Source organism: Pteronotus mesoamericanus, unplaced genomic scaffold (genome assembly GCF_021234165.1).
Source record: "Pteronotus mesoamericanus isolate MK-2021 breed Mesoamerican mustached bat unplaced genomic scaffold, CSHL_Meso_final contig_130, whole genome shotgun sequence".
NCBI lineage: Eukaryota > Metazoa > Chordata > Mammalia > Chiroptera > Mormoopidae > Pteronotus > Pteronotus mesoamericanus.
In genome coordinates this window covers 17755544-17770039 of record NW_026555060.1, presented here as the reverse complement: position 1 = coordinate 17770039, position 14496 = coordinate 17755544, and the positions used below count along the sequence as shown (strand labels likewise).

At 38.9% G+C, this 14496-nt stretch overlaps 1 protein-coding gene across 8 annotated transcripts in view; it reads left to right on the top strand.

Moving 5' to 3' along the window:
* Positions 1-14496, top strand: part of MLLT10 (MLLT10 histone lysine methyltransferase DOT1L cofactor) — a 226009-nt gene that overhangs the window by 53881 nt on the left and 157632 nt on the right. For all 8 annotated transcript variants that reach the window (XM_054592868.1, XM_054592860.1, XM_054592850.1 and 5 more), the window contains one exon: positions 11994-12103. In XM_054592868.1, the coding sequence (XP_054448843.1) occupies positions 12056-12103 (48 nt within the window). In that variant the 5' untranslated portion in view covers positions 11994-12055. The remainder of the gene's footprint in view (positions 1-11993; positions 12104-14496) is intronic.

Here is a 14496-nt window from a genome sequence, read left to right as displayed (position 1 = left end):
ATTTTGGTTGTTTGCATTTCATTTATTCTTTTTCTGGGGATTTTGCTTATTCTTTTCATTTGGTGCATATTTCTTTACCTCCTCATTTTTTCTGTGTATTAGATGGATCTGCTGTGTCTCCCAAACTTGTGAGGATTGCTTTATGATGAAGGTGTCTTGCAGGGTTTATTGGCACAATCTTTCAGATCACCTGAGCTCCATGCTCCAAGAATGTTTCTCATGGGTTATGGGCATACTCCTGTTGTCGTTGAGTCTTAATGCTGTTGGCCCTTTTGTGTTTGGAGTCAACCCTTCAGGCTGGCTGCCTGTAAGGCCAGCTTGGATCATTGTGTGCTAGATGCTGTGCAGGGACTGTCCCTGAGGTGGAGTTTTTCCCAGCAGTGTCTGGTGCCTTCCAGAATCCTCCTTTGGGTGTGCCGCTTGTGTGGCTAATTGCATTGAGCTCTGGTGTGGTCTGAAACCCACTAGTGTTTGTGCTGGTTCTTGAGTCCACTTGGGTGGTGTTCAGGTACAAGTCAATGTCAGATGTTGTGTATAACTGGCCTTGGGCTGCCTGTGTAGAGCTACTATGGTGTTTACTGTTTGTGGCAAGTCTGCTGCTCCTGGGTCTTCATGGGAGGGGCTAATCCCTTGATAAGGGTTGTCTTCTTCCAGTTTAGAGTTGAGGGAAAGATCTGTAAAAGGAAGAAAGTTCCCTGAGTTTTGCCTTCACCTGTCAGCTACTCTGCCTCCCCCTGAGGTTGCTTGGTCTTCCTCCAGAGCCTTTTGAAGGAAGGCTGTGGAATCAGCCCAAGCTGGGTACGAATCACAGGCCCTTCCACAGATTGTGAGCTTAGTAGGGCATGGCACCTTGTTTCAGGCACCTTGTTCAGGCACCTTGAACAAGGCTAATGGGTCCCCTATTTGTTGATTACGCAGTCAGGCACTCAGTGGGGGAAAAGGGGAACCTACTCCAGAGCCAACGGATTCAGTCTCTACAATAGTTTCTAATTCTATTCTCCATGGACAGGTTGCTGCTGATTCAGGTTGGGTGCAGCCAACAACAGTCACTACAGAAGCAAGCTCAGTGGTACAGATAAAAAGAATCTCCCATTTGGGGCTGATGCTGGCCCTGCCTGTAGGAGAGAACTAATCTCTTGTCACAGTCTCAGACAGTAGCCTCTGAGGGACTAACGAATGTTCCAGTTCTGAGCTGCACGCCCCCACCAGCAGAACTAACACAGCACTGCCAGGTATCCGGGACATCGAAGGGTAGAGCCAAACAGTCTCCCATTGCAGGTGTTGCCCGGATTGGGGTGGACATTTTTTTCTTTTCCTGGGATAGTGCTAGGTGAGCTCTCAGGGGAAATAGGAGTGCCACTCCCTACTGCGATGTAGCCACATACCTCAGCCCCTGTCCATCTGGTTCCTGGACAAAAGCTTCCCTGGGAGGCACAGTCTGAAAGTCCCAGCTCTATGTGCCACTCTGGTCCCCTGCTCAGGTGACTTCAGCAGGATGGGGCGACTAAGTGATTAATCAGGTAGAAGGAGGGGCACTGGCAGTGTGCTTGAGGTAGGGGACACGGGCTCTCTTTCCAAAGCTGCAAATTTTAGTCACTGTCTGGATCTCCACTAAGAGCTTCCACAGAAGAGGGCCCTAGCAGTCACTGCCACCTGCAGCCAGCAGACCCTGCCGCAGGATCTGAGTACAGCAGAATAGGTTCTCTAGCAGGAGACTGGGCAGTGCACTCCCCTGGCTGGTGCTGTTAACAGTGGGAGTGCTTGCCCATGAAAAGATGGCATCTGGGTCTCCCATCTCCCAGGTGGACTGAATCCCCACTGATTTTCACCACCAGATGCTATGCAGGCTCCTCTTCCCGTTTTTGCTTCTCTGTTGGTGCTTCCTGCATAGGGTTGAGATTTCATGCTCCTGAGGGGAGAGAGTTTGGCAGCCCTGACATCGCTCTGGCCACCACTACACCTAAGTGCTGGGGGTAGCCCTTTCTGCATCTCTGCCATTTTTACCAGTCTCTGTGTGGCTTCTTTTGTAAATTCTTGGTTTTAATATTTCACTTCATCTAGCTTTCAGTTGGTTATTCAGGTTGATTGCTCTGTAATTTAGCTGTAAATCCAGTTTGGAGCCTGGAACATGTGAGTACAGCTTTCACCTCCTCTGCAGCCATCTTGAAATTCCTGGAAAGTACACTTTTCAGTCTGAGATTGGTTGAATCTGTGGATGTGAAACCCACAGATATGGAAGACATTTTATTCTTAAATGTTTGGTAGGATGTTATAGCAAACCTGTTTGTGTTTGTAGTTTTCCAAAGATTATAATTGTGTACTTACTTTCTTCAGCCATTAAAGGGTTATTTAAAATTTTTGTTCTTTATTTTGGATAGTTTTGGAGAATTCATCCATTTCATCTACGTTTTAAAATTTATTGGCAAAAAGTTTTTCATTACCTTGTAATCTTTTAAGTACCTGTAGAGTTTAAAATGACCTTGGTTATTTGGACCATCTTTTTTTCCTAAGTTAGTCTAGCAATGGGTTTAGTCATTTGACTTTGTTGCTTCTTTTTAGTATTCACAAATATTTTCATTTCCTTCTACTTTCAGGGGTTTATTTAGGTATTTTCTAAAATTTTACGATGGAAGCTTAATTAGCTCATTAATTTATAGTCTTTCTAATGTATGCTTTTAATGTATGCTTCTAATATATTTCTAGGGAGAAATTGAGCTCATCCTACAACTTAGGTGTAATTTTCATTTTAAGTTAAAACTCTTATAATTTCCTTTTTAATTACTACTTTGACCCATTGATAATTGAGACATTTACTTCTTAATTTCCAAATATATGAGGTTTTTAATCTTTTAATTGATTTCTAGTTTAATTTCATTGTTTTCAGAAAACACACTCTTTGATTTTAGTCCTATGGCATATGTTGTGAGGGTTTGTTTATGGCTAGGTTATGGTTGTTTTTTATTTATTTATTTTTAATCCTTTCCTAAAGACATGCTTATTGATTTTAGAGAGAGAGGAAGGGGGGGGGAGAGAAGAAACATCAATAGTTTGTCTCTCATATGCACCCTGACCGCGGATTGAGCCCACAGCGTAGGCATGAGCTCTGACCGGAAATCAAACCTATGGCCTTCTGATTTATGGAATGACGATCCATCCAACTGAGCCACATGGCCAGGGCAGTTATGGTCATCTCTTTAAAAGAAGTTCCATTTGTGCTTTAAAAAATTCTATGGTCTCCTTGTAAAGGGGGGTGGGTGTGTGTGGGGGGTGTGTGTCTAATGAATATCTTGTATACTTGAAACAAATAAAATATTGCATGTCAAACAGTAACTGGAAAATAAATTAATTTTTTAAAACCCTATATACTCTTTGAGTATAGTGTTCTTTATATATCCATAGGGTCACATTTCATACTAATGTTAACATTTTCTATGTCTTTGCTGATTTGTTGAATACTTGTTATATCATTTACTGAGGAAAGTATGTTAGTATTTCTCACTGTGGTTGTTTAGTTTCATTTTTTGCCTTATAAATCTGATTGTTATTAGTTGCATACACATTTAGAATTACTGTATCTCTTTCTTGCAAATTGATTTTTTTTTTTTCGTTGTAGAGTTCCCATTTTTCTGGTACTATTTTTGCTTCAAAGTACATTTCAAATGATAGTGACATAACTACCTAGCTTTCTATTAGTTTTTGTTTACAGTTAGCAAATCTTCCCTTTAGTTTTAATTTTTCTGTATTATCTCTCAAATGGTAGAGTTGTCTTGTTAATAGCAAATAGTTGCCTTTTTTAGCAAGTCTGTTTTTTCTTCAATGGAAGTAAATTTTATTCCAAATACACTTTATGTATTTGTGTATGTGTGTATTTGGATTTTGATTTAGATTTAAAGTTTCCATTTTACTAAACGTTTTTTCTATTTGTCTTCTTCCTGTTAATTCTTGTCTTCTTTTGGATTGCTTATTTTAAAAATAGGCTTTAATTTTTAGAGCAATTTTAGGTTTCCAGCAAGATTGAGCACAATGTACAGGGATTTTTCCATATGCGCTTTGCGCAGTACATAGCCTTTCTCATTGTCGGCATCCTTCACCATATTGGAACATTTGTTACTATTCATAAACCTATAATGACACATCATTATCATCCAGAATCCATTATTTACATTAGAGTTCTCTCTTGGTATTTTAGATTCTGTGTTTGGATAAATTATAATAACATTTATCAACCATTATATCAAATTTATTTTTGAATAATAGGTATGGAGGTATTCCTGTTTTCTCTTTTAAAAAACACTTTATTGATTATGCTATTGCAATTGTCCCAATTTTTCCCCCTTTACATCTCCACCCAGTACCCCCAATTCCCTCTAGCAGTCCCATCAACCTTAGTTCATATCCATGGTCATGCTTATAAATTCTTTTTCTACTCCATTCCCTATACTGTTCTTAACATCCCCCTGTCTGTTCTTTACCTACCAATTTGTACTTCTTAATCCCTGTACCTTTTCCCTCACTCCCCCTTTTCCCCCAATTTACAACCCTCCAAATGATCTCCATGTCTGTGATTCTGTTTCTGTTCTGATTGTTTGCTTAATTTGTTTCTTAGATTCAGTTGTTATTTGTAATTTATTGCCATTTTAATGCTCGTAGTTTTGATCTTTTTCTTTTACACTTCTTTTTAACATTTCATGTAATAATGGCTTGTTGAGGATGAACTCCTTCAGCTTTACCTTGTCTGGGAAGCACTTTATCTGCCTTTCGTTTTCTGTTCTAAATAATAGCTTTGCTGGATAGAGTAATCTTGGATGTAGGTCCTTGCCTTCCATGACTTTGAATACTTTTTGCCAGCCTCTCCTTGCCTGCAAGGTTTCTTTTGAGAGATTAGCAGACAATCTTATAGGAACTCCTTTGTAGGTAACCCGCTGCTTTTCTCTTGCTGCTTTTAAGATTCTTTATCTTTATCCTTTGGCATTTTAATTATGTATAATGTGTCTTGGTGTGGTCTCTATATGTCCAACTTGTTTGGGACCCTTTCAGCTTCCTGGACTTGTGTTTGTATATCCTTTACCAGATTGGGGCAATTTTCTTTCATTATTTTTTCTCATAAGTTTTTAATTTCTTGCTCTCCCTCTCCTTCTGGCACCTCTGTGATTTGGATGTTGGTATGTTTGAAGTTGTCATAGAGGTTACTAAGCTCTCCCCATGTTTTTAAATTCTTCATTTTTCTTTGTGTACCGGGTGAATGTTTATTTCTTCCTTTTGTTCCAAATCGTTGATTTGAATCCCAGCTTTCTTCCCTTCACTTTTGGTTCCCTGTATATTTTTTGTTATTTCACTTTGTATAGCCTTCACTTCTTCCTTTATTTTGTGGCCATACTCAAATCATTTCTCTGAGCATCCTGATTGCCGTGTTTTGAACTCTGGTAGGCTGACTATTTCCTTGTTGCTTTGTTCTTTTTCTAGAGCTTTGATCTGTTCTTTCATTTGGGCTGTAATTTCCTTGTCTCCTCAATTTGTCTGCACACCTGTTATGTTGTAAGGGCAACTGCCAGAAAATTGAACTGTGTGGAAGTCTGACAACCAAGGAGTTAAAGAAGAAACATTCATCCAGACCAGCAGGAGGGGTAGACACGGGTAGCCTGGGCAGAGAGGATGCATGGTGAGGTGGTGATCAGTAGAATGGGTGGTCCCACAGTTGTATGTAGATAAAAATTGGGAGGGACAACTGGGGAGTGAGCAATCCTAGCTTCAGGACTGACCGTTCAACCCAGGGTTTCAGCACGGGGAACCAAAGCCTCAAGTCTCCAGCTGTAAAAACCTATAAACGGGGTTGTGGTGGTGGAAGAAACTGCCAGTCTTGTAGGAGAGTTTGTTTGAGGGGCCCACAAGGTTCTAGAATGTACACAAGCCCACCTACTTGGGGAATCAATACCAGGGCAGCAGCTGGACGGGTTCTGGTTGCTTGCCGGAAGAGAAGGAAGTGAATGAAAGCAGGGTGAGAGTGAGCAAGCAGCATTGTTCCCTCTCTGACCCCTCCCCCACACACTGTACCACAAAGTGGCAAAGTGGGTTGCCTTGCCCTCCTGAGTGCCTATGACTGGTTCTATTTAATGCTTTCCATTTCCTTTTTTATACTGTTGAAGTTCTCTCAAAGTTCATTCTTACAACCAGTGTTTTGAACTGTGCATCTAGTAGGTTGCTTTTCTCCATTTTTTTTAGGGTTTTTTTCCTTTTTTTGAGTTCTGTTCTTTGATTTGGTACATGTTTTTTTTCCCTCCTAATTTTCACAGCCTCCTAGTGTTTGTTTCTATTTATTAGGTTGAGCTGCTACATCTCCTGGACTTGGTAGAGTGGCCTAATATAATAGGTGTTCTGTAGGGTCCAGTGGCACAAGCTCCCTTTTTCCGGAGCTGGGCACTTCAGGTACAATCCCTGCACCTGCCCTGTGTGGGCTGTGTACACCTTCATGTTGCAGTTGAGCCTTGATTGCTGTTGGCATGTCAATGGGAAGGAATTACCCTTCAGACTGATTGGTTGCAAGGACTGGCTGGTACCACCTTGGAGGAAGCTGTGCAGGGTCCTATCCCATGGAGTAGGACTTAAACTTCATCAGGGTTCTGGTGTCCACTGAGCCTGCCCCTTTTAGTGTTACTCGTGGAGGTGGTTAAGTGATGAATCAGTGTGGTCTATAGCTGTCCACAGGGTGCACTGGCTCTGGGGCCTTTTATGAGGTGAAGGCCAAGGTCAGCCTACCTGTGCTTTGCCCGGGTCCACCCAACGTGAGCTACAAAGTGATCTTCAGATGGCCGCTACTTTTGTTGGGCTTGTAGGTACCGCAGCAACTAAGCCATGAACAGAAGCCAGTTCCTGGTAGCACTGGGCCTGGGACCACTTTGTGAGAAGCACAGGGTATTCCAAGGCCAGATGCTGCTTATTTGAGAGACTTTAGGAGGCTTGAAGCTTGAGCCAGGACAGGCCATTTGTATGGAAAAACCACTGGAAACACTCTGTATTTTTCTATGTATAGAAATACTAATATTTAGTTAAATAGTTGTTCATTTGGGGATTATAATTATTATACCAAAAATTCAGTCGATTGTGTGTGCCACTTCCCACAAAATGTAAAAACCTTGAAATTGTATAGATGTCTTCTACCTGCTTTTTCCCCAATCTTTGTAATAGTTTTAATGTGTTAAATTTACATACACTGTAAACTTTATCAGACAACATTTAAAGTTTTGACGTAAAGTCGTATGTATTTCAACTGGAAAAAAGTATTGTTGTTTTAACCAGTCAGTATCCAGTGAAAGTATTTACATGTTTATCATGTTTTATTTTTTTCTCGTCATTTTGGAGCTTCATCTTTGGCCCATTTTTTCCTGTTTCCTGAGGAAAATTGTTCGGTGTTCCCTTTAGTGAAAATTTATTTAAAGATATTTTTAGGCTTTATTTATCTGGTTCTTTTGATGACAACTTGCCTTTTGATAGTTTGGTCTTTATCTCTCTCATTGGTTTTCTGTAGTTTTACTAATGTGGATTTATTTTTAAATATGCTGGATTTATTATGATTCTTCAGTCTATGACTTGTCACCTTTCTTCTGTTTGGGAAGTTTTTAGATAATTTTTCAGTATTATTTCAAATGTTGCTTTTGTGACTTTTTTCCCTCTAATTTCTCTGTGACATGTGCCAGGCTTGCTTATTATGCTATTTATGTCTTAATGTGTTTCTGTGTTTTTCTCACTTTCGTGTTTTGTACTAACATACTGGGTATTTTCTGCTGCCCTGTTTTGTTATTGCCCTCTGATTATGTTTTGATGTCTCAAACATTGCTGATTTTACCCAGTGAGTGTAAAAATTTTTTTGAATTTACTTCTGGTACTTTTATTGGGTTTATTATTATAGTTTTCAATTCCTTGAAGAAATTTTCAATTTTGTCTTGTATGTATTTGGATATAATAAGCATGCTTATTTCGATGCCTATGCCTGAAACTCTAAAATACAGAATTTTCTTAGAAATAGAACATTTAATAAACTGAAGAAATGTTTAAAAATTAGTGGAAAAATATTAATGGAAAAAACAACTTATAAAACAGTATTACAATAGGATTTCAAATTTTGTTTGAATAGATACAAACAATTAGACCATTCCCTCTAAGACACAAAGAGAAGAAAAATCACCCTGTCACTCTCTGCCAGCTTAGTTCAAGGTTGTACCAGGAACCTCTTTTACTACCCACAAATATCATAAATGTAGGTGGTTAAGCTGGTCTCCAGTTACAGTACAGCCTAAGGCATCATTTGGAGTCTGTGCCCCAGGCCTCCGCTCACAGGCCCACACTGTCCACCTTTGGCAGGCCCACTGGTAACTGAAGACACACTGCCCCTAACGTGGGTGAGGGGAAAGAAGCAACTGACTTTTCGCTTCCCAGCCTGCTCAGTTTCAAAAGTCCTCTCCCAGAATCCTATAGGTGTCTAAAGCCAGTGCGAACACCAAATCTTCCAACCAACAAGGGCCAGTGTTGGCCATGCTTGCCTTTGCCCCTCTTCTGGCCACCATGTTTAGCAAGGGGGCAAAATTGGCAGTCACACATGCGCAGCTCAAACCTCTCCCTTATTTCCATGGCTCAGGGGAGTGTGCCCTCCCTCCCATTACATTATCACTCAGCAAAACATGGCTGATAAGCTGTGATCAGGTTTTAGAACCCCCATATGCCAATTTCTTTGTCTTATTCAGGTGCCAACTTGTGTTCCACCTGTTTCACACAGCTTCCTCAGGTTTATACTCGTCTGCCTCCTTTAGGCCAGAATATTGGCTGTGATTAAGAGGATGTTATCACTTACTACTCAAGCAGTGTTTAATCGTTTTGCTGCATTAAAACTCTCTCTCAAAGAGAACATGAACTTTTCAAAGGGAGTGACCCCCACAGCCACTGCCTGGACCCTCAATCCTCAGCACAGTGCTTTGTACACATTAGATGCTTCCTGAGCAGATGTCACACTTTAACAGTTAAATCCCAGAAGACTTGTCAACTAAAACTTTGAACCTAAACAAAATATATTTCATTGCAATAGTTCTCTTTAGGCATTTTATATATTTCTTTAACCAATATTAATTTCAGTCTTAACAATTGGTGGCTAGTTTCAGGGATATGGCAGTAAAGATTTTCCAGTTAATTTCAGGCAGGTAAGAAGCAACACTCAAAAACAACCTCTTGATTGTTGAGTTTCATGGTGAGCACAACTGATGCCAGTGGTTATTCAAAGTCTCCCAATAATCTTTCTTTTTTTAAAGAAAGATTTTATTTATTTATTTTTAAAGAGAGAGAGAGAGAAACATTTGTATCAGAGAAGCATCAATTGCTTGCCTCTGGCACACCCCTAGCTGGGGACCTGGCCCACAACTCAGGCATGTGACCTGACTGGGACTTGAACTGGCAGCCTTTTCGTTTGCAGGAGGACACCTGACCAACTGAGCTACATCAGTCAGGGCTCCAATAATTTTCTTTGGAGAAAATGCAAAGCCTGGATTCCCATGAGCTTGGCATTCTCCTGTCTGATCATTTAAGGTCTTGGCTACGTCCAAGTCATGCTGCATATATCCAGTTCTCTTTGTGTTTCCAAGAGACCAGTGAGCACTGCTCAGGACAGAGAAAAGAGAAGATCTCAGTTTGAGGATGAGGATACCAATCTTCAGAGCAGCTTATAAGACGATGACAGAGGCCCCATGATGGTCAGCTGTCAGGAGTTCCTGCCCAACCACAGACACTAAGGGATTATTGTCCAGTTTCATTTCCTGAAGATGCTGATAAGTGGCCTTGATGGAGTCTCATATGGGGGTTTTCATGGCAGCTTCTGCCATCCCCACCATAAGCTGAAGACTCTTGGGGTCCTAAGCCAGTTCACTTGCAAAAGCTGCCAGGGCATTGGCATGGTGCCCAGAATACTAATAAGTACCCAATAGCCAAGGAAGTATGCCTTATTAGGCCATTTGGGATTGAGAAGTCACACTTTGATTGTATCATTCAGGGACTTGTCATACTACTGGGTTTTCATATATGCTGCAGATCTGTTTCTGTAAAAGATGGAGTTCTGAGGGTCAACATCCAGAGCTTCATTGTATAGAACAATAACTGGGATCTCCATCATGACTGGACAGGTTACTCTGATGAACTTTTTCAACAAATTCAGCTTTGCTCAGCACTGGACCATCAGGACTTCTCTGGCCAATAATTGTCAGCATCAAAGAGAGGAATCAGCACCTGCCCGTGTGGTTACTGGGCCCTGCCCCATGTATGGCTCTCTGTGGGCTCAGCTCCTTGGCTCTTCTGCAGGCAACAGTAACTGCTCCATTTCCTGTGGGGCGGTTCTGCGTCCACCCCTAGCTAACCGTCCCACTAGCCAGGCACAGGCAAGCTCCCTGTGCCATGCCATGCTGTGCCGCTGTGGCAATCCACACCCCAGATGTTTTTTTCTTTTTATTTATTTAAGATTTTATTTATTATTTTTAGAGAAAGGGCGAAGGGAAGTAGAAAGAGGGCAAGAAACATCAGTGCAAGAGAGAACCACCATCCATCAGGGGTGCCTGTTGCTTACAACTAACTGGGGAAACCACAACCCAGCCATATGCCCTGACCCGGAATCGAACCCAGACCTCTCACTTTGCAGCATGACACCCAACCAGCTGAGCCACACTGATCATGGCTGTTTTTTTTTCCTTGATTCTGCTTGTTTTCATTCATGCTGTCTTGACTCTCATGTGTTTGGTATTTTTTTACTGTGCTGAAATGAACTAATAATATAAATTATTTGTAGCCAAGATAACGTTTTTCTCCAGAGAGGATATATATTTACTTCTCTCTGGTGCCTTGGGGCACTTGTAATTTAGGAATACATGAGTCAGATTTCAGAGTCTGAGATGATCAAAGCCCAGCTGCAATCTCTTTGTGGGCATATGCATTTTTAGTTTATTGTTACTCCTAGCTTGTAGCCCTTCAGTGTTGTAGCTGAAAGGGAGTGAGGGGTTTGCTAGTTTCCCTTTTCCTTTGGTTGTCTGTGAACATAAAAATCTCTGTACTTTCAGTTTCCCTTTTCCTTTGGTTGTCTGTGAACATAAAAATCTCTGTACTTTCAGCCTTCTGAGTTTCTCAAAAAGCACCTTTCACCCTCTCAGCTGCTTTCTCTAAAATGGGCAGATGACTGCTCAGTGGCAAACGTAGCCAAAAGCTGTACTCACCTAGTTTCCCTTTTCCTTTGGTTGTCTGTGAACATAAAAATCTCTGTACTTTCAGCCTTCTGAGTTTGTCAAAAAGCACCTTTCACCCTCTCAGCTGCTTTCTCTAAAATGGGCAGATGACTGCTCAGTGGCAAACGTAGCCAAAAGCTGTACTCACCAACCTGGACTTACACCACATCCTTTTCTGACTTTGAATCAATTCCTCACTATCACACCACCTCTTTAGTAGCCTCAGAGACATTTTGAAAATTAAAATAAATATTCATATTTAACATCAATTGTTAAAAGTATCTTAAGTGAAATATTAAAATAATTAATGCCAGAACTAATAAAATATCAATTTAAAAATATTGATATCAATATAAAAGGAAAGTTTAATGTTGACATTTAAAATTAAAGTAGTAAATATTTTATTTTCGGTATTCACCTATAAAAATTCTTATTTTTACAGTGGTTCTAGAAGTAGTGATTATCTGATTTATTTATTGAAGTGTCAGTCAGTGCCAGAATCTGAATTTTAAAAAGAGTCCCTTTATTTGTGATACTATGCATGTGTGTAGAAAAATGATTAGGAGTGCTTTTTCAGTAGGGGTTTGACTATTCAATCAGTAGTGAGAATTCATTGATGTTTTTGTTGTTTATTTGCTGCAGTAGGCATTTAAGGGATCTCTTTAGGAAAAACGTTATGGGTTTTATTTACCTTTGAAAAACCTTTATTTAAAACTAGAAATGATGTTATTTTTATTTATTTATTTTTAGGTTGGGCTCATGTGGTTTGTGCCCTATATATTCCAGAGGTACAATTTGCCAATGTTTCTACAATGGAACCAATCGTTTTACAGTCTGTCCCACATGATCGTTATAATAAGGTACAGTGGACATTATTTTGTTGATATTTGAATATAATATTTTTGTTTTTAAGCTGAGAAGTAATAAAGGAATTTTTTTGTATTTTGTTTTAATTATAGGCCTACATTAGAAAATGTAAAGTATAGGTCTTCATCAAATTCCGAAGAGATTTGGACAAAGTATAGTTGTTACGGTTACTGAGTTCATAGGAGTACAATTACTAAAATTACTAAAGTAGGTTATTGAGTTCATAGGAGTACAAAACAAGTAAACAAAAGTATATTACCAAGTTTTTCTGTGTATAATGCAATTACTAAAATAGGTTACTGAGTTTGTAGGAGTACAAAACAAGTAAATAAAAGTATATTCCTGAATTTTGCTGTGTATAATGCATACTTTTTTGCCATAATATTTGAGGGAAAAATAAGGATGTACATTATACATGGGTATAATGAATACATACCATGGGTATAATTGTGGGTATAATACGCACAAAAATGTGGATGCGCATTATTCATGGAAGTGCATTATACACAGCAAAATACAGTACCTTTTAGACTAACCTAGATATTTAGTATTTTAACATTTACATGACATTTTAGACCCTATGGATTTGTCCTTTTAAGGCTTACTGGCATTTTGTATTCTTTCAGACATCAAGATTTTATTGAATTAATTATTATTTGATATACTATTCATTGTGAGATCATATATCCTTTTTTCCCCCTCTTTAAAATTCTCATCTGAGGATATGTTTTTATTTTAGAGAGGTAGGATGAAAAGAAAGAGAGAAACATCAGTAGGTTGACTCCCATATACTCCCTGACTGGAGATTGAACCCAAAACCTGGGTCTGTGCCCTGACTGGGAATTGAACCTGCAGACATTTTCGTGTATGGTGCTCCAACCAACCGAGCCACTCAGCCAGGGCTCATACATCCTTTCTTAAAAAATAATCCTGTTGTAAAATATTACTTGTTCCTTTCCATTCCTCAAAATTATTTTCTGCCACCATGATAGGGTATTTGTTGTTAGGTTTTTTAAAACCTTAGTTATTGTTTCTCTCCCATATATTTTTATTATTTCATTCATATATTATTTTTCTATTCTCTTTCGCATGTTAGAAGATTTTTCTATTACCCAGTGTGCCTTCTAGTGTTACCATTTATTTGAGGTACCTGTTGATTTACTCCATCTGTGGGAGAAAATATCACTGCAGTGAATTCTAAGGTTTTAGATATTTTTGTATTAAGCATTTATAATGCAGATTATTAATATCTAAAAAATTTGGAAGTACAGAAAAATACAAGACAGAAATCATCCAGAATTTTCTCATTCATATTCTGCTGGTGTGTGTGTGTATTGATTATACTGTTTTGTATGTTTTTGAAAATTATTAACCTCAATATCTTTTTGTGTCAATAAATTTATATTTGTTGCCATTATTTTTAGTGGATAGTTAGCATGTAATACAGAGTATTATTAGTTTTGATAGACTGTAATTTAATGAAATAACCCCTTTTCACTGAAGTGAGTTATTTGCTGTTTGGCATGTGCATAATAACAATCTCTGAAAAAGGGAATGAACATTTTGGAAGTTTCAGAAAGTATGTTGTGTGAAATTGAAATACATTAAGATAATATATTACAGTCAACTGGGGTTGATTGCAGGGGCTCAAGGATGGTTCAATATATATAAATTGATTAATATGAACACCACATTAACAAAGTGTAAAAATTATATGATAGTATCAGCAGATGCAGAAAAAGCATTAGATAAGATACAACATTCAGTAATAATTAAAACACTCAATAATACGGAGATAGAAGGAAATTACCTCAACATAATAAAGGCCATATATGACAGACCCTCAGCTAACACCATACTCAATGTTGAAAAACTGAAAGTTTTTCCTCTAAGATTATGAATAAGGCAAGGATGCCCATGCTCACCACTGTTATTCAACATATTATTGGAAGTCTAGCCAGAACAATCAGGCAAAAGAAAGGAATAAAAGGCATCTAAGTTGGGAATGCAGAAGTAAAATTGTCACTTTTTGCAGATGGCATGATTCTTTTTATAGAAGGCTCTAAGGACTTCACCAAAAAACTATTAGAAACAATAAACACAGTAAAGTTGCAGGATACAAAATCAATGCAGAAAAATATATTGTGTTCCTATATACTAACAAAAATTCCTTTTACATTTGCCACCAAAAGAATAAAATACCTAGGAATAAACTTAACAAGGGTGTGAAGGACCTAAATACTGAAAATTTTAAGACACTATTAAAAGAAATTGAAGAAGATACAATGAAAAGGAAAGGTACAGTCATACTTCAGTATTCATTGGCTTCCGAACTTGTCAAACCCTATACTTGTCACATTTGAATGAGAAAAAAAGGTATCAGCAC